The 20,793-nt window shown below is 36.5% G+C and overlaps 1 protein-coding gene across 2 annotated transcripts in view; it reads right to left on the reverse strand.

The window, feature by feature from the left end:
* PDE1A (phosphodiesterase 1A) overlaps positions 1-18,966 on the reverse strand; it is a 160,894-nt gene extending 141,928 nt beyond the window's left edge. The window contains exons 1-2 of one of the 2 annotated variants that reach the window (XM_086751009.1): positions 18,835-18,966; positions 18,488-18,601 (exon numbers count right to left, since the gene is read on the reverse strand). In XM_086751009.1, the coding sequence (XP_086607135.1) occupies positions 18,488-18,591 (104 nt within the window). In that variant the 5' untranslated portion in view covers positions 18,592-18,601; positions 18,835-18,966. Of the gene's footprint in view, positions 1-18,487; positions 18,662-18,834 lie in introns of those variants that run through there. The other variant, XM_086751010.1, reaches the window with a different exon arrangement.
* Positions 18,967-20,793: the final 1,827 nt, after the last annotated feature.

Raw genomic sequence — 20,793 nt, forward strand, 5'->3', positions numbered from 1 at the left:
AAATGCCCAGATAAGAGGTGGAACTGGTTTCACACTTCAGCAGTCAGCTTCCAACAATGACAAACACAATAGCTAAACGAGCGGAAATAATTAGTTCCTTTTGTATAGCCGCTATCCCAACCTCAGCATATATCGTTTTCACATAGGCATGACACCTTTCTTGCAGGTCATTCTAGAGAAGGCAATTTTGAGAGTCCTGGAGATCAGTATGGTTTCCTCTTCAAAGCATACACCTGTGCTGCTCTAATTTTTTTCAGTTGATTCAGTTGGAACGATAACTTTCTGAACTTACAGTAATATTTAGCACATCTTTAAGGGTGCAAACAGATAATGAATGGTGATTGCAGTGATAATGACACTTGCCAGGAAGTGATAAATCATTTCATACTCTCTGGCTGGCCTTACTTTAAAACTAAGAACTTAGCACTTACCCTTTTTTTTTCATTTTGGGTAACATCCAAAAAGCTGCAGCATATTTTTCTAGACCAAAGGTTAAAATAGACACACAGAAAAATGTAACAAGAAAACAACTGCTTGAAGAAAAAAAAAGAAAGGAAGAAAAGCCAATGACAACAGAAGTCCAAAAGTTTCTGTAGATGGGGTCTAAGGCTTAAACTGCCAGAATATTAAGCTTTCCACACTGGTGTGGGGAGGAAACAAGGAAAAACGCTCTAGAAAAAATGGTGAACGAGAACTAAGAGAAGTTTTAAGCTATAGGATATGATGAAAGAGCTGCAAAAACCCTGTGACATGTAAATGGATCTAGGAAGAGGAGAATGGCTAGGAAGACAGAGTTGAGTTTGTTTCTTGTGATACATTGATACTTCAGTGAAATAACTAGTGCTATGTCCATCATCTGAAGAGAATCTTGTGATGGTGGAATTTATCAGCATCACAGATTGAGGCAAGACTGTCAAAAGTGCCTTAAACTCCTCTGCTTAGTTTCCATCAAAAGTTAAAGGCTAAGCAATTAAACACTCTTAATATCACTTCCCTTAGAAGTCCAACCTTCATTTCCCCATTTTATCTGAGATTTAATTAAAAACTAAGACCAAAGTCACTCCTGAGCATGGTTTCTTATGTTGTGCACTTCCTTTTTTATGCTTTTTCTCAAAGCCTTTGAGCACTGAGGATTACATGAACACTGAGAGATGCCTGGCAAACATTTGGTTTGAACATTTTCACACACACATTCTCCAAGAGCCACTGAAAAAGGAGGTCTCTGAAAGGCTTAAAAGTAGCAGGTAGCATTGCTTGATTTTTCCATGTGCCTATCTGACAAGAAGAGATTAGAAAGTTCAAACATCTGCTCCTAACCCTGAACAAAAAACCCACACAAAACTACAATAAAGATTTTTTTTAAAGACATCTGCTTAGAGTAGCAGTAAATGTTAAATAAAATGAGTACTGGCAGCCTATAAGTTCACATATTAATTGCCCCAAAGCTTTGTTGCATTTAAATTCTGAGGTTTTTTCTGATTATCAGTATTCTGCATTTCATCACATTTGTCAGACTTTAACTCCCAAGAAGAAGCACCACTCACAGCGCAGCCTAACAGCTACACCAACAGCCTGGAACCTGAACTGACCAGAAAATAATGCCAGGAACTGCTAAAATATTTTTAGCTGCTGTACTGTAAATAATAATAAGTGCTTATAAAGATAAAACTTGTACAGGAGCTTAATAATCTTGGGTATTGTTTTGTTGGGTTTTTTTTTGCAAGGAAATGTTTTTGGATGACGTTCTGCATTAACAATACTTATCTTAAGTGTGGAGACTGCATTGCCCTACTTTTTATGTCTCTTTAGTTTTCAGGTTTTCTCTGAAGTATAAATTTCATGCCTTTTTTTTTTATGAATCCCATGTGTTTTCCTTCTATTTATTATGGGTCTAACACTATTTCAATTTTGAAAACTAACAGAGAAAATAAAAAATGAATGTAAAAAGTACTTTTAAAATTTATTATAAAACTTTCAAAAACTGCAGATGAGTCTGCCTTTCCCCTGTCCCTCAGATACATTTTTGGCAATAGTACGCAGTGCTGCTACCTCTAAAGATTATTCTTACATTTTGTAAAATAAAATAAAGTATCCAATTCATTTATTTCTCCACTGTTTCTGGGTGCCAGTTTGTGTGGGTGACTTGAATTGATACCGGTATAGTTAACCTCACATATCTAAGTGTTCTAAAGCATTCAAGTTCATCTAAGTAACAACGTGTGAAAAAGTATCAGTCAGATTTGAAAGGTATTTTGAAGGAAAAAGTATCACTATTAGTAAGAGGAATTTTCACCCATATATGTTTAATACAGCAGACTATGAAAGAAATAAAGTATTTATTCTATTCTATCAGTCAAAAGTATAGTTATATAAGAATTATAAAAAAAAAAAGATAATAACTTTCTGTGATACATGAAGGCAGCATGCTTATCATGACATTTACACCTACTCAGATGTTCATCTGGGAAAGTCATATTGACAGCTTAGTACTTGAAGCCATTATTGTTCACAGACACATACAATTAATAGCTAGACAGTAATGAGATATAAGTCTACTTGAGTATGCAGAGGGTGGAAGGTTGTGGTGCACCCACATATATCCACTATAAAAACTCCCTATTGCCAAGACTGCCTTTATTAGCAAATCAAGATAAATAAAACTAAAATACCATTTTGTGAACTCTGTATAGATCTACTTTCCAAGTCTGGCCACTGTCCAGAATCTTTTGTTTGTAGGTTGTGAGGAAGAGAGTAAGTAGAGGTTTTAGAACTCCCTGTGTATCATCATCTTTAACTAAATACCTCTTCCACGTCTTTGCAAGGTGGACTTGGGCAAGTCCTGTCACAATAAATCACCTGAACAAATCAATAATCATTTGTCTGGGGTTCTTACCAAGTTCCTAGATGAGCCAATTGCGTAAAATGCCAGAAAAGTAAAAGATGCATGAACTTCCCAACCTTGAAACAGCTTGCAATCTGGTAAGAAGCCTACAGAATTTAACATTTCTTACAGGATGGGAATTTTCACTTTTAATCAGTTTTACAAGTGACTCTGGAATTCAGAGGCCCCAGAAGTCAGTCCAGAGACATAAAGTCTCATGTAGGCATATATTAGGTGAACCAGTGAATAATCAAAAACCGCAGAGGCAAGAAGGAGTAAGAGAGGAGAAGTCAATATAACTTTCAAGTCAAGTTATTTGGTTTGCTGGTTTTGCTACCTTTGGGATGAAAAGAAAAAAAAAAAAAAGCTGGAAGTTCTCTTGAAATGAAAACCCAACACAGAAATCAACTCTCTGACATTGCAGATACTGGTATTATCTGCAGTGTATAACCCTTAGCTATAGCCCTCATTACACATCAGCTCCGACTCACAGTTCTGTACATGTGATTAGGAACACCCAGAACCAACAGTAGTCACACCAACGTGTCTCATGATGGTAATATGAACATGTGTAATATTTTTGTTCCTGTTTTTCTTTTTCTTATCTAAATGAAAATTTTGTGTTAAGAGGTGGGGAGGAGGCAGTGAAAAGCTAGCCTTTGGGTTTAGCTTGAGTGAGAAGTTCCTTAACCATAAAGAGAAGTTTTGCTCATCACAATATGCTGACGAATGAATGTTGAGAGAGAAATTTTTGGTATCTTTTGGTCCGTCTTACTAGAGCAAACACATTTAGTAAGGAGTCAAGAGAACTTGCGATCATGTCAGGATTTCATGTTGTATTGAAGTGACTAAACACAAAAGGCACGTAGCATGCATCTTTCAGCAAAAATGGAGGGGGATGACAACCGATCCATAAATATTGCTGTCATCTACCTTTTTTTCAAACATTAAGAAGAAGAAAATCAAATAACACATTTGGAAATGAAAACAAATGCATAACCTTGAAAGGAAGTGAGCGGTTTTGAGAAAGGAAAACAAAAGCGTTCTTTTTCTCTGCTGCTTTCTCTTTGTGAGTCATACTCTGGGAGTGGTACCAGAACGTCTTGTTGTCCTATTTCTATGGAAAAAATCCTTGAGCAAGTTCATTCTTGGTTAAGTTAGCATGGTGCTAAGCAAATGTAAAATGCTGAATCTTTGATTCAGTGTTGTCTATTGTTCCAATTGCACTGAGGGAAGGAGGGAGGCAATCTCATGGTTTTGTTAACGGTACCTTACCACTAGCATTGCTGTGAATGGCAACGGGTAACATTTCCTTGTGTTTGTCAGCTTCAATAAAGGAAAATGTTTCCAATACAATTTAGGGATTTTATTTCTCAAGACATCAGTTTCAATAGTGAATTAATACTTGCACCCCGGCGCTGACAGTTCATTCCCGCTCGATGCCACATCCATTATCCTTTTAACTGTGCCAATAAACCAGGTCCTTGAAATTATCTGGCTTCCTACAAACAATCTGGATTTAAGGTAAGTCTCCTTTCCAAAAAAAAAAAAAAAAAAAAAAGGGTGGAGAAGTAAGAAAGAACTAGCTTGACTACTGAAGCAAGCACATGTCATTATATCCAAAGCTGTGAAATGAAGCTGACACAGGTAAATGGCATAACTTCTGCTGTTATTAATTTCTCCCACAGTATAAATGTGACCTTTTAATACTTACTAAATTTGTTAGGAAAGTTTTAATGTGAACAGAAAAAAAAACCCCTACCTTCCATTGAAGTATAGGTGCCTGAATAGAAGTGCTATAATTGTACAAATCACACTGCTACAATTAGTATTTTCTGCTGCTCAGAGAACGCCTTTGTTCATTTTCACTTTCATAACGCATTTACACAGATAAGGTAATATGGGTAGCTGCAATGAATTTAAAAATTAATAATGGTAGCCTGCATTTGCTCATTAGCAGTCTACTTTTGGTATAGAGATAGTTTACTGAGTAAAACACCTCTTTTACACGAGTAACTGCTGAGCTTCATTCTTTACACATGAAGGAATGGCAGCTTCTACACTTACGATGTTAGGAATGACTTTCGGTGTTAATTAGGAAGAGAAGCATAGGGAAACTGAAATATTTGTGATGGGAAGAGATTTTGTAACAGGGTAATAATGCAAAAGAAAGTAGTTCTTTCAAGGGGGGAGGCTGGATTTAATCATGAAGTGAAACAACGAAGGCTTTTGTGCTTCTGACACTTTCCTCTGAGGCAACTCAGCAGGGAAAAACACAAAATCGCTAACTTTTATTTGTTACACAAATAGCAGTGCTGAATGTATAAGTGAGCAGCCTTCAGCTACCTATAAAAATGCGAGTACCATGTTTAAGACTTCATCACTTAATGTGGTATATACTTCTACTATTGTACCAAATACTATAAAGTACTGTGCATATCGTGCTAGCTGCATGCTGCACTAGAAAGAAATGCAGTGTAATTACTTGTTTCAAGTGCAGGTGGCATTAAACAAAACCATCCCTTCACATTTATCTCTCATTTCCTCCCTGTTCCCATTCCCCAAATTACAGAAAACTGCTAAAATAAAATTTTAGATGATGCTGTGCAACTGTTTTTTCTTTTGATGTCTAACTCCCCTCATCTGCACAGTCAAAGCTTCACAGTTGCATTAAACGTGGTGAGATCTATTTGTGATGATCATAATACAAATTACAATATGCTGATTTTATTGTTAAAAATAAATTTGATGACAAACTGGGGTAGAATCAAGTGCATGTGAGCTGAGGAGCCCATCCTTAGTTTGTCTATCTGCAAAAGCATAGCTCATTAGCGAGAGTGGCAAAAATCCAAAATCATAGCAATAAATAGCAAATTTGTTGCAATCTGTTTCTGTGTTACTACTATAGCTGCAACCAAGTGAGAGACAAAGGGAGGTAGACATGTTTCTTTCCTTTGGGAGAAGGAAAAAAAAAAAAGAAAGGGGGGAAAAAAAAAAAAAGCAGCTTTACGGAATTATTCTTGTCCTATCAGGGGACTTGCTCACTTAGCAATTAAGAAAAGAAGGATCACATCCAGTAACAAATAATTTGGAAAAATTATAACATACTTGGACATAGCCCAGTGTTCATAAAAAGAAGTGATAAATAAACCTTAGCCAAATTCCACTGCATCCATGAAATACTATGCTCTTTTGTCACAGTAAAGTAAATCTGTTTTGAGGTCTCATTTATTGTGTTGTAATTCAATAGTCTCCAATTATACTGGTGTGAGACCAGAACCAGGCTAATTTTATTAAATTACAGACTTGATGGAGAAATCACAGGCTGAAGTTCGATGGTCTATGCTCTATGGGCATGACATCAACTGTATTATGCTAATTACACCACAAAAACTATTACATATATTTTTCCCCTCAATCAGAAATCCCACATCTCTTTCACAGTCTGTTTCAGAAAATTCTGTAGCACAACATCACATTTTACCTGAAGGAATTAATTGAATGTTGGATCTTGACATTTTCTTACATCTCTTAACTTGCAAATCTACAAGATTTTCACATCTTTCAGACTGAACCACAAAGTCTCAGTACAGCCAGGAATTTGAGTGACTTTAAATAATATTATATCCTAATGGATTGGATAAAAGCAAGATGACTGAGCAAGTAGAATCCATAGCTGGTCCATGAAGAACTTTTTGCTGAGGTACAGAACTGCATTATGCAGTAGCCCTTTTGTAAAAATCATCAACTAATTTTCTGAAGTGAAGCATCATATGGAGAATTTTGCACTTACACACATGTATAAAGCTGGAATTGGTCCCATGAATGTGGTAGTCTGCCAACTTCAGTAAGGCATGAATACCAGCTAAAGACAGATTTCATATAGCTTGTACAATGTAGAAAAATTTCAGTTCCATGCCAAGAGGATCATCATAATGTTAATCATTGTCAAATGATAAAAATGCATTTTAGTGTGAGAAATCACATCTGTTGTCACTTTACATTGGCATTACAGAGCTTTACACAGTATATTTCTGAGTCTATTTCACTGCAGAATCACCATATGTAAAGCTACAATACTGTTTTTCATTACTGGGAATGAAAAGAATACAGTTAATCTCTAAGATATCTATGGATTCTACCTTTTCCTCAAAATCCTTCCCCTTGAAATCTTCCTCTACTGAAGTTGATGTCTTAAAGTATAAAGTCTCATTCCATCTCCTTGCTCATTCAAACTAAGCATGTATTTGAGATTGCATTTAACATACAATGATAAAGGCAGAAAAGTATTTAAGAATCAACTTCTATTAATAACCATATTTCCCTAAATAGTAGCATGGTTCAAGGACTCTGCAACTTCTGAGTCCTCCTCTCTCAAACAGACAAGATGATTTTAACATTAAAACTGATGATGAAAATGTTCTGAACTTTCAAAACTATAAGGTCTTAAGTAAAACTCGTAGGAAATTGTATACTTTTATTAACTTATTATCCACTCTTTACGTTTTGCTTTCATGTTTTATTTGAACACAAGGGTAGTTTTAAACTACACACAACAGCATTCTGGTTACAGCCCTTTGTCATAAAGAAAAGATTAGCACAGGGCTAGAAGCCTAAATATGACCTCATGCTAAGACAAGGTTGACTCTCTCATGTATCCAGAACGAATCTGGTCAAAGCTGAGTCAAGGGAGAAGTAGTTGACAGAGATGGCTCCATATGGCTTATACACACCTGAGCCATCTAATTTTTCCAGGAAATTATAATATTAACATATTATGGCATGGTTTTTAGTGTTTAATTTAATTAGACTGTAGCAGAGCTGGCATGTGATGTTAGTAGGTGTGCAAGATTCTAATGAAAAGGAGAAATACAATTACAGGACCAAATCAAAGCTAAGATTTTCTATAAGAATTCTAATACTGTGTTTACCTCAAACATCAGAACATGCATTGTCGTTGTATTAAATCTATCACAATTTAGTCTTCTAAAAGGCTCTAAGTGTTTGAACACAAACTTTGGTTTAGGCTCTAAAAGTGATAGGAGCAACTCAACGTTTGGATTGAGCTATAAACTATCATAGTCTTCTGGGATGCTCATATCCTGTGTTTACCTCATCTCCAGCTCTAAAACAGACTTGCAGCTGTTGTATATTCACTTTTAAACCCTTTTTCCCCGCCCATCTGCTATATAGACAAACCATTTTTATCTTAGCTAATGTTCAGTTTCACACAGCATATGAACCACACATGATCTACAACAGGGGTATATGTGTGTGTTCTTGGAATACTGAAAAATAAAACAATACATTACTGGTGAAGAAAACGGTAAAGTTTTTATATATTAAACCAGAATTAGGAATCATAAGGCCTAAGTCATAAGTGTTCATGAGCTGTCTGTTGGGCATTCTTGGAAATTCAATTTCTGTTTCACAGGACATTTCATTTCTCACCAAAAAGATCATCTAACATAACCCACTTAACAGCAGAAAGCTACTAAATATACATCTTTTTTTTTTTTAATTACAAAGCTAGGAAACCAATTAATTATATAGGTTCATAAGTGTGCTGATCCAAAATGTTTTAATACTTTCATGTCTTGTTACTTCTACACATTATATATTTAAACATTTCTGGAATAGAAGGGATGTTCTAGCAATCAAGCGGAGAGGCAATTCCTTTTTGATGTGTAAGGCAGACAATGACTATCCAACTATTCAAGAGAACAACTGAAAATAGAACTAAATACTTCTCTTGGAGGCAAAGCTTCCTCACAGTTATCACTAAACTATTTACATATGTATGTTATTAACATTCTTCATTTTGACACATCTTTGACAAGTACTTTTTAATATTTCTAAAGACACAAGCAATATTAAATCAATCTGCTTAAAAAGGAACTTCAAAGTCAAAAGGTGCAAATAAGCCAAAGTTTCTATCTACGGCATTTTAAGTTAAGAACATACTACTTCTGACAAAATTTAGATAAATAAGAAAGTACCCAGTGGAGATAAACTTATTTTGAAGAGTATATATATTTTTTCACTCCTTTTACACGTACTCTTGCCACTCTAATACTTCCTATCATCTAATGATTGCAGTTTTCCCTACAGAGGTAAGTGTACTATTTCACTCAATAAATCAAAACAGTTACACAGTTTTGAGGAGTCATAGTGGGAATGGGAAGGACGAGCTCAACACTTTGCAGCACAATATAATAATGTGCCACTCTTAAAACCATCAGATACATGTACTACACAGAGAGATTGAGATAAATTTCTTCTCATTATTAACTTGGGCTTGTAATCAAGCTAAGTTTCACAGAAAAAAAAATAAGAAGAAAAAAAAGGAGAAAAAAAGAAGAAAAAATTAAACTGATGTATTTGTCAATAAACAGACTTAAACTGTAAGTACATACACACACAAAATAGTCACAGGTAATTGAATTTGAAGTCTCATTTTTGTAACAGGTGTCTCGGTTAACTGAAAGTATTTGGGGTTAGGAAATACAGTGACACTAATAAAAATTTTCAGTTTATAGGAAAAAAATTACAGCCTTCATCAAGCCTTTAATAAAAAGGGAAAATAAAGCTATTGAATTTGACTAAGCGGTGTCAAAGTACAAAACATATAACCGCAGCTAAGCATGTTGTTAGATGTTGATTCTTCAATAAATTCTGCAGACAACAAAGCAGGAAAAAAAAAAACCCAACAGTAGTATTTCATTTCAGTTTTCCCAGTTCTGTACTGTAGATGAACAAAAGAAAGAAGTAAATATTACCCAGTAGTCTGTTTCTTAGTGTCTTTCTGGCATAAATTACACTAACAGTGAACCATTCAAATGTAACTGCCTTCGAACAACATTTATCGGAGAAATTCACAACAATTACACGTCGGCATAATATTTATGGAGGCCGCTTGTTTTCCTGGGGCGTCAAAAGTCTGGAGAAGGGTTGGGTCATGCAGGCTGCAGCCAATGTCAAACAGCAGATAATGGAGCGTAAGCCCTTGCATAGGCAAACACCTTCCTTCAGATCTCTCCCTGTTAAATAACGCTGCATCAAACAATATCTACATTGTGCTTGGAAGGTTGCACTGGTGTAATTCAACAGTCTCTAAAGCTGAAAAACTCATTAAATAAATAACAACAAAACCAGGCAAAAAATGCTGAATTACTATGATTACAAACATTTAGTTATGCCATCATGCAGCAACCATGAGATCAGTGAGGAAGACTTGAGAAAAAAGCACTTTTTTTTTTCTATTAAACTTTGGAGGGATATTTGTAGAAATACTTGTTCTGAAAAGGAAAAAAAAAAAAGTAAAGCTTTAATGTATGTCTCACATTTTTCTGTTCTCCAGTAGGTGACACCTCAAAGTGTACTGGCTTCTCTGGAAGGTCTAAAATCAGTTGTACTTGCCCAAATTGCCAAAGAGAAGCAGCTTAGGAATACTTTTTTTTCCTCGTCATTTTGTGACACTGACTCAGATGAGCATTACTTCTCTTACTCATTCTAAAGAATGCGTATGAGTTTTATGACTGTCCAGTTTCATTGTACAAACCATAAACAGCACAATGACAGCTAATGAGTGCTCATTCTCATGGCATTCAGGTCAAGAAGAATCAAAATTTTAATACAGCTGTTTTCACCTTTTTTGGATTTGCAGACACACAAAATATTGCCACTGGTGGCAAAGAGCTTTATACAGCAAAGGCAAACAATAGGCTTAAGAGGGTTTAGATTACCATTCTGTAACTGCTAGTTATAGATTACCCAGCAGTACTTAACCAATGCACTTGAGATGCAAATACGCGATTACAATTGTGTTGAATTAGCCAAAGTACACAACATAGATGTTTATACTGGCCTCCTTTCAGGCCAGCTTTCTGTTGGCTACAGGAACACAGATGTTATCTGATGCATCATGTAGGCTGGAATGACGTGAGCTGTTCTTGATCATCATAAAATCTGCTAGATCAGAGGTAACCTTTCAAAAACACTGGAACAAAATTGAACCTTCAGGGCAAGTTCATATTGGATCAACACTTGCTGTCATGTTTTGATCTAATACTAGGTACCATACAGTAGGATTTACAGTATCACAGAATTAAGGACTTAAAACATGAGCAATTTAAGACTATGATTGCTTTGTTGGAGAGCTGCTCAAGCAGCTCCTTTCACTTCAGCTTCAGATATTCTCATCCTCAGACAACTTCCTCTATTCTAAGGATGCAACTAGGTATGAAAACACATAAGTCCAATCTAGGAACTGATTCAAGTTTAAATTTATAGTAGAGGTTAAAAAAAAAAGTTATTAGAGGTTATTTTTAACACAGAAGAATTCCCTGCATGGCATTAAAACCAGTCATACTAGAACAGCTGAGAAAGAGAGCATGGAGGCAGCAATGAGAGTTAGGATGCAAGAATGAATCATGAGAGAGAACTTATCCACGATGGTCACTGAAAAAGGTCATCTTTTAGGGATCATGTAGCCAATGAACTCCCCTCAGCATACAGAAGACCAGTTTGGAAATCACTTTTTTTAGCAGAATGCACAGGAATACCTGCAACAAGTCATGTTGCAAGTATTTGACTTACACTTCTGAAACTACATCTGCCAGCAAACAGTCAGAATCATCCCAACTTTGAAGAGTAAGTTGCATATTCCTTTAAGACCACTATGCCTTGCATATATGTATTCAGAGAATGTTTGTCTGTGGTCTGAGCCACAGACTACTCTGCAGTCAACTGCAGCCTTTAACAGATACTGAATGTCTTTAGTAGTTCTTTACAAGTAAGCCTAAGCAGTTTTCTAAAAGAAGAGAGAGGTTGGGGAAAAGTCTGGCTTGTTCAGTTTGCAACATCAATTAATTGTAAAGTTTTATGGACCGTGAAAACTGAGTCACTCCATTGTCAGCTGTAACGTTATAACTGATGTACTCAATTTCTGTTCAGCTTCGCTTAACCACAGCAAAGTGCAATTTTCTCTCTTATTTTAGTCACAACTGCTCCGTTTGCTGTATTTCTTCAGTTAAATTAAAGGTTTGACTTTATATTAATTTCTGACTGCCACTATAGCTCTTCTCTACGAGGCCTTATTTTAAGAGTTCCATAAATTGCACTGGTGACGTCAAGTACTTCATGAAATTGTATGGGAAGGCAGTAAAGGAAAAACAGAAAATATCCCAAACATCTGCTGTCACCAAAGAACAAGTAAAGTACTTCATCACTCTGCAGTTCTCGGGTCAAGCTTAGCCCATTTGGTCCTTGGTTGGCCGGTTCCTTTTGCTTCCTTTGGGGAAGCTTTGGATGCTTTGTTTGTTTGACAAAAAAAGAAAAACCACGTTAGATATGACGATACAGTAGCACAGGAGGACTTGCTACCATACAGTAGATTTTAAACCTTTGTTTCAGTCTTAGTTTTCTAGACTCTGGTAAACGGGAGCAGAAATAATTGCAACTATTTTGCTCTAGCCCTCCTCCAGAGACGGTATCAGGAATAAACTAGATTGGATGGCAAATGCAAACAAAATGGAACAGTGCTAAATGCTTGGTTCACTCCTAAATGATTACTTTGACATCTTACAGGAAAACCTCTGTCAGACACAATTTTGATAAACCTGAGGTTATTTTTCTCATTCAGATGTATGAAGTCAATGCCTATTTTTATTATAACTTCCACTGGTAACTATGTAATTTCAGTATTTAGGCATTTTCATTCTTCAAATTCTATATAATTAGCAAGACAAAAGGGGGTTTTTTTTTGCCTATCCAGATATTTTGACTTCATTCTGTTGTGGAGGTGGAGCAGAAACTGGGAGTTACATGTGGGAGCGCAGAATGAACTCTTGAGTTTTTGACCAATAGCTCTGAGAAACTGCTAACCATTTTGTGGGAGGCTTCAATGTGTACCAGCTAAACTGGAGAATGAGCTTTTTGAAAGAAACACTTGTAATAATTGGTCGGTCTGCAGGGCAAACAAGGGCCCCTCCACAAGTAGCTGGCAGGAGTTCAAAATAGGAGGAAAATAATTATTCACGTAGTGAATTATATGCAATGTCTTTCTAGGCAGAGATCTGAATTGAACATTTATAATTTACATAGTCACAGAAAGCATCTTTTAGGAAATCTTAGAAGTGTTTGATGTAGCATAAGTAGAGTCAGAAGTCTACGCTAAACAAAAATACAGAGTATTGAAATTTGAGATGTCACTTAATTGTGCTTTAGCAGACAGCTTCATGAAATGTTATCTTTAATTTCCTTTGCAGCGTTCTTAGATAAAATACTTAATTTTAATTGAAAGCATATATGAAGAGTGTATGTATATGCATATTTAAAGGTCTAGAAATGGGGGATTTCAGTATCATATATTGTTTAGAGACTGTGAGACTTGTAAAGACACACTGCTGCTGTTCTTAGTGATATCATAGGCAAATTATGGCTTGTGCACCACTCCTTCAATTTGCAATCATTTCTAGTAGAGCTTTCTATAAGCACAGCAATTCACTTACCCACAGTAAACTGGAGGATAAGCATTTACACTAATCCATCAAAACCACTGATATGTCAGAAATTGCAGTAAAAAAAATTACTATGAGCCAGAAAATTAATTGTCTGCCTCCTGTACATGATAATAATGGAAACACCTTTCTAACAGCAAAATAATATCATTATTCTAATACGACTGGATGAAAGTGTTCTCTAAATTGCTAATGCTAAGAAGCTGAGTTCGGTCAAAATATCTAGTTATTGAAAATTCTAACATTTATCATATTATAAATAATAAATAAACAGCTTTAATTTTACTTAAATTTCCCTTTAGAAATAGCTGTAATTTGAATTTTTTCAAGAGCATAAGATTTTCCTTTAAAGAAAAGTTTTCACATTAGGAAAAAGTACAAATAGGCAGCATTAAAAGTAAAAACTACTTGAACTATATATCCATTTGTTCCTAATGTAGTTAGCAGTTCGTGACAATTTGTCTCACCATTTTTTATTATAGTTATCCACCTGTAACTCACTCTTCTCCTCTCTTTGATTCTCCAGTACTCACGAATTTATAAGTCTTTATATCACAAAATGTTAAGTTTTGGAATGATAATCTCTTCACTTAACCTTTACTGAACTTTCATAGTTTAGGCAAATTAAGCATAGGAAAAAAAAAAAAAAAAAGGACAGTAAGCAAACACAAACACAAAATACAGTATAAAATAAAATGTGAACAAGAAACTTAAAATAACAAAGGAAAGATCTCTCTTATATATGGTTCTAGAAACTGTTCTATAGCTGTTCCACCAGTATCCACGGATCCGGTGAAGAAGTGACTGGACGAGGTTCCCTAACTAAATTCACCCAATTCTGGTCCCTTTTAGACCTAGCAGCCTGCTAATCCAGATTCTATTTGATGCATTTTAAAGCCATTTCTCTACTTTCCTTGACATCAAGCCACGTTTCCTCAAATCAGTGACTACGGCCCCTTTTTGCCTCTGCAAAATGTGTACGCATGCAATGATAGGCACTTTTTACTGCAGCACTGCAGGATTAACAAATTGGGACTACAAGTCAGTCCCTTTGTGTCTAAAACAGTTTAGACTTACTGCAGAAACGCTGCAGAAATTGGGGTCTATTATGTTGGATGTGAAGGAAAAGAAAGAGAAGAAGGTAAGGAAAGAAGCTTATGCTTTTCCTCAAATCTCTTTTGCCATTCAAGTTAGCACAAATTAGGTTTAGGACAGTGACGGCAATAACACATTGTCTTTTTAAACCAGTAATGATTATGTAAAGTAGTCTTTCCTAACCACATGTGAACTCCAATCGCCCAAACTCTTGGGCCCTTGGATTTTAACTTTTCCATTCAGAGATTTTCTGGCCTTTTAGAGACAATTCTAGAAAACATGTATTTCTAGGCAAAGCAAGTTATTTCCTCACTAATTAATTCAAAGCTCAGAAATGGATCTCACTCCTAATACTATGTTCAGCTGTGGTGGGGATACAAGAAGCTACTTGCAAAGATGTCTACTTGCAAAATCAGGTAAGGTGAAGCAGGTCTGACTGTTCTGTGAGCAACACTGAGTGAAGTGGCAGACAAGCTACGTATACCATCAACAGACAGCACACGATTTCACAGAATAATGAAGAAGACAGAGTTAAGTCAAGTCTATCTGCAGACTAAGGAGAATACCAAACACTGTTAAGGCCAGTAAGCATGCAGAGCTCTGCTTTAAGTCTGGTTATCCATGTTCCAAATCAAAACACTTTTAAGAGGCTGCTTCTCATTTAGAGCTCATTGCTGTGCTCTATCAGCATCTGAAGAAAAACTCCCCAAGGGAGGAAATCTTCTGGTCCTACTGACACTAGAATACACTTAAGCTGGAGAGTTAGTTACTATCTAAAGTAAGATTCCTTCTGATAGAGAATGAAAGGCTAAGGGAGAAAAAGTGTCATCAGCGCATCAAACAGTCTGAGGGGGAGTCCCCTGGCCAGGCTGGGATGCGATGCCTTCTGAAGCAAGTGGTGCATAACACTCCCCTTCAGTCGGGCAGCTGGAATTCCAGCAGCGGCTTGAATGGCTTTTGCTTTTACCCTTCTGCAGAACAGAGAATTATAAAAGCCTCACTATTATACAAGTTATTTAGTTGTCACTTATTTGGTTTTGCTTTCTCCCTGAAATACAAAACATTAAAAGTTCACAGTCTGCATATGGAAAATGTCTTAATTCAAAGATCAGAAGCTCAAGACAGAAATGTACATGATTCATTTTCCCAAGTCCTGTTTCAGTGAGCTTGTGTTTATACACTCAAATATCAATAAACTCAGCGCCAATGCTGATGAAGTTATTTATTTCCAGTTAATAGCTTCACTACCAGAGAGCCCCCTTATTCCAGCATTGCTGCAATTGCAATATAAAGAAAATAGAGTTGGATTTTGACTTGCTGTGCAGAAGGCAGAGCTTGGCTCTAGGGCCACATGGACGTGGTGATAGATAGGCATGGTTTTCATTTTGTTCAAAACTTCCAAGCTTTTATCGCAGCACTTAAGGAGAGCATTAGGTTAGGAAGGTCTGTGCAAGCCCATAGAGTACAAAACCCATAGAAATGCCCTTTCATTCAAGCTTCCATAATACTCAGCTTTTCTCATTCAACATTCAAATAAGAATTTTCATTTATTCTTAAGTGTATTCAACTCAACTTTCGTATAGAATAGCCTGCAGTTACAAAAATAAAAAAAAAAAACCCAAACACCAAACCAAAACATCTCGAGACATATGAGGTTAAATGTATATGGAATTCTGCAACTAAATCCATAATTAAATGCTTATTATGTGAAAACCTGAAATGCTACAAGAAAAGAAAAGCTTATTTTAAGTAAGGGTCTTTTGTGTAGCTTTTAAACATTATCCAGATAGTTACCTAGATGAAATCCAATGTTCTTTCAGAAATAATGACCTGCTTCCAAGAAGATAATCGGCATTTTCAACTGGCAAAATACAGTAAAACTGTGTAGAAATCACATGTATACATTGGTGAAAACTCTGTAGGCCTGTGGACTCTATCATCAAGAATAGATTCAGCTTCATAATTCACACCACATCTTGACTTCAACATAGATAATACTACTGTACACACCTTTAAAAACTCAGTAATTTGCTTCACACATACTAGTTTTATTAACAGTTCCCCTCTCTAAGATGAAAGAATTCTTCCCAAATCAGATTATCTGCAGCAATCCCACTTATCTGTCCGTCTCCCCTACCACTTACATACACACTTCTACTTCAGTATCTGTGCATTAGCAAAATGAATCCTTTTCCTTAATGACCAATGCTTATACTACAAACTGAGCACAGTGATCTGCTCTGAAAAATTCAGCTCTGAAATTTCCCCATACAATATTAATAATATTGACTAGTCTGTGATTTCCAATTGACTAGTGAATAATTCAAATGTAGTAATTTTGAAGTGTGAAAAATAGTCAGCCAAGTACATATCTAATAATATAATGTTTATTTTAAATGCAAGTATTTTAGCACTGTCTTGTCCTGCAATCACAGCAGTCATGAGAGTGGCACCAACCTGCGAAAGATGCATGGTTTTCAAACGCTTGAGCTCCACTTGATTTTAATACACCACAAGCTCCAACTATTTTTTTAACTACTCCTAAAGAAGCATGAACCTTATTTCCTACAGCTGTTGTACTGAGTGTCATAAATGTTTAGTTATTTACATTAGTTTGTTTAATGGCACCATTCCAGAGGCAGATGAAAGGAAATGTTTCAAACCAAGTGCCTAGCAGTAACAGAGAACAAACAAAAGTAGCAGCTTAGACCCTACAGAAACGGAAGTCTGCACAAACTGATGGAGGTTTCTAGTAGTGCAAACTCAGAGGCAAGGTGTGTGGCACCAGGAAATTGTCAAAATATTAATTCCACTATGTACACATTGGGGTGTCTAGGGGCAAAATCGTTCTCCAAGTGCATAATCTTAAAGTGATGATAGGATTCAGAGCATATAATCAAAAGCATATCACAGAGAAATTCTGATAAATCCCTGGCCACAACTGAAAAGTGACTTTCCAATGAAGAAATCAACTTGCTCTTGAAAGAAAGCAGATGGTGGAAACTCCTTTTCCCAGAGCCAGCTTGAATCTCTACCCAATGCATAGAGGAAACCAGCAGTGCCAGAGCCAATGCATCTAATCCTCAGCTCTATAAGTAACCTGTTCCTCTTCAACAGCTGAGGCGCTACAATGCAACTGCGGAATACCTTTAGAAATTTGATATTTCAAAATCTTTCCGGCAAAAACAATAGTGCCATTTCCTTGCTTCCAAAGAAAAAAAAAAAAGTAACTTGTATTTATTTGCAACATCCTGACATCAGCTTTGAGAACAAAAAAAAAAGCCAGATAAATATTTAAAAGGAGGCGTTGAAGTTTCAGGGTTTTAGAACACACTAGTTTGATGGACTTTCTCTCTGACAGATTACAGATGTTTATTTACTGATCACTTGCACAAAAAGTCTACACTGAAAATTGCATTTGAGAGGAGTGAATTAAACACAGCAGGTGCATAGTGGCCCCTACAAATAGTCCTTCAGTCAGTTTTTAGCATTATTGAGCACCAAAATAATTGACACAAAAATCAGACATAGGATCCTCCTAATAGCTAAGCTCCTTTTAACATAGACTTCTTTACCTGCACTTTTAAAAGGTGAAGTATTGATACCTCCTATAGAACTGCAATAATATACTTACCTATATGTAGAACAGGAATGATGAAACAGCTCCAGCAATGCTGATTCTGAAGGTAACATTTATAAAATCATATCAGAGCTGTGGAAGTGTTAACCTAAACGGACTTACCTGCATTTCAATTTGAATAGTAACCCTCACTAGTTATATATCTTTTAAATCAGACAATTGAATCTTATACAGAGTGTGACATCAATCTAAGTACCATAATATATGACAGCAATGTACTGTATTATGAGAGCAAATACTATTCATGGGTTAGAGATAACTCTCCCATTTGCTAATTAGTCATTTTAACAAACGGATGAAAACGATCTTTTCAAAGGAACAGAACAAAAGCCAAGGAGAGAAGCTACTCACATTCCTTTGAGCCGTTGCCACATTTTCTCTGCATGTCCTCCTATTTGATACTTTATAGAGGTGCTTTCCAGTTCCCGAGTTGTTTCCGTTGCTCGAGCTCCCATCGTTATTGTCCTAAGGCAATACAGTTACAGTCAGCAAGTAAAAGCATTCTTTAGTCCACTACAAATGTAAGAAGATCCACGCATCTCAGACGGTAGTTGCTGTCATACCAAAACAGATCAGAATTACAACAGCTGAGGGACAATCCTGCCTGAATCGCTATTCACTTTGATAGACAAATACACTCTCTCCTCCCTCCCCCCCCACCTCCCAAGCACAGAGCAAGTACACACAGCTCCTCTGACCTCACGAGTCTAATCCATACGGGTGAGCCAGCTACTATGCTACTAACTGCCCGAGCTCTTTTCTCATGCACTTTTTCTGCTGTAGGAATAGGCACAGAAGCACAAAGGATTCCTTAAAATGGACTATAATTCACTGCCATGCAGGATAAATGTGAACAGCTTTAACAATCCAGAAGGAAAGAAAGGCTGGTTTCTGCTCCGCAGGTTGGAGAAACAGGCTGCAGTAGGAGAGCAGATGGTAGGAGCCAGCATCAGCCACATAACCCTACAAAAAGGGTGCATGCTCAAATGCCAGAGCTTCCCTCTCTTTAGTTGATCCTGAATTGATTCTTAATGAATAAATATCTACCAGTCCCTCAGTAAAAAATATGACTGTACAAATGCTAAGTCAATACTGAAGACATGTATAAATCCCTGTAGAAGAGAAATCAGAGCGCTCTACAGGTTGCTATTGAAGGAATATGCTGTGATGATGACTATTCACCTTCTCCTAGCAACTCCACACAGTAGGTAACTGTCAATTTAACTGGTGGAAAATGCAGCAGCTGCAAGACAGCTCGATCAGCGAATCCTTTGGGACAGCAGCATGTGTGTGTCAAAATCTGACGCTGAACTGTGTGCGTCTGCCAGCAAAAAAAAAAAAAACCAAAAACAAAAAAAACACAATTAAGTGCATGCAGACAGCAAAAGGGTTGAGGACTAAACGATATGCCAGCCATGCAGCAGATTGCCAGCTCTGCCTTTCAAGTCCAAACCTAAGCACCTAGTTGTACAGCCAAAGCTGGCTTTTGGAGAGGGCAAAGGAGAGGATTTACTTGCTGCTTGCTCAGCCACAGACCTGGGTTTGCAGAGCAGCTCCTGTACTCTGCAAATAGCACCTGTCCTGTTTGGGGAGGCAGTAATCTTCATTTCTGAAGCAGCAGACAAATAATCAAGTATACCAAAGACTTGTCTCAGTGATAGTGATAGTGTTTGTTTCAGAGAAAGAGCTGTGCAGAAAGCCAGGCAAGAGGGGTGTGCCAAGTAGGACTAAATATGTCTGAGCATTGCCAACTACTGGTGTCACTGCCAACCGGGAAAAGGGGCTCTGGGTCTATGATGGAACGGTGAGGATGAGTGTCCTTGGGTGCTGACTGGAAAGAGCCTCAAGGTAGGAGGTGCGTATCTCAGCATGGCTTTAATTAGAAAGCTTTATCTGTGTTAAATTTTACAAAGATGTGACATGATGAGAGATTCCAATCTGATGCAATTGGCAGAAACGGATAATATCATTAAGCACTCAGGATCTTACAGAAAAACTAAAAATAAATTAATTTAAAAAATAAAATAAAATAAAATAAAAAGAGGCTCACTGCTTTGAAATAGTCCTAACACTTCAAAATTTCCTAACCAATATTCTTTCTCTAGGACACGTTTTAATACACATTTTAGACTTAAAAATATCCAGAGAGTTATAAACCAGTATGAGATGCATCTTTTATACATTGATTTCAGGTGTATAAGTAAAAAGTACATTTCGTTTATTTCTATGCCTTTATCATATACACAATTTTAAACTGGTATTAATTTACTTTCACAGAATTATTCCTGACTCAGACATGTAAGTGTCAGTCTCATAAAATTCACTGGGAATATCTGAAGAACAGTTACTCAATATGCAACATCTCTTACAATTTTCAAACAGCATCATAAGACAACAGCAAAGAGATACAAACAACTTTTTTTCAAAAATTGCATGGCATTTATTTGGTTAAAGGCAGCAGTAGTATCTTTGAAACTTCACTGAGGAACCACTTAACTTCCAAACTTTCCACTCCAGTTGTGCATGGAATCTAACTAAAGTTTGTAAGAACGAGTATAAATATCCTTCCATGGAATAACTAATGAGAACATCTCACACTAAGCTGGGTTCTTTCCCTGCCTTTTAACTGCCAGACATCTGAAACAACGCAAAAAAAA

The sequence above is a fragment of the Chlamydotis macqueenii genome, chromosome 6, assembly GCF_036417535.1.
Source record: "Chlamydotis macqueenii isolate bChlMac1 chromosome 6, bChlMac1.mat, whole genome shotgun sequence".
NCBI lineage: Eukaryota > Metazoa > Chordata > Aves > Otidiformes > Otididae > Chlamydotis > Chlamydotis macqueenii.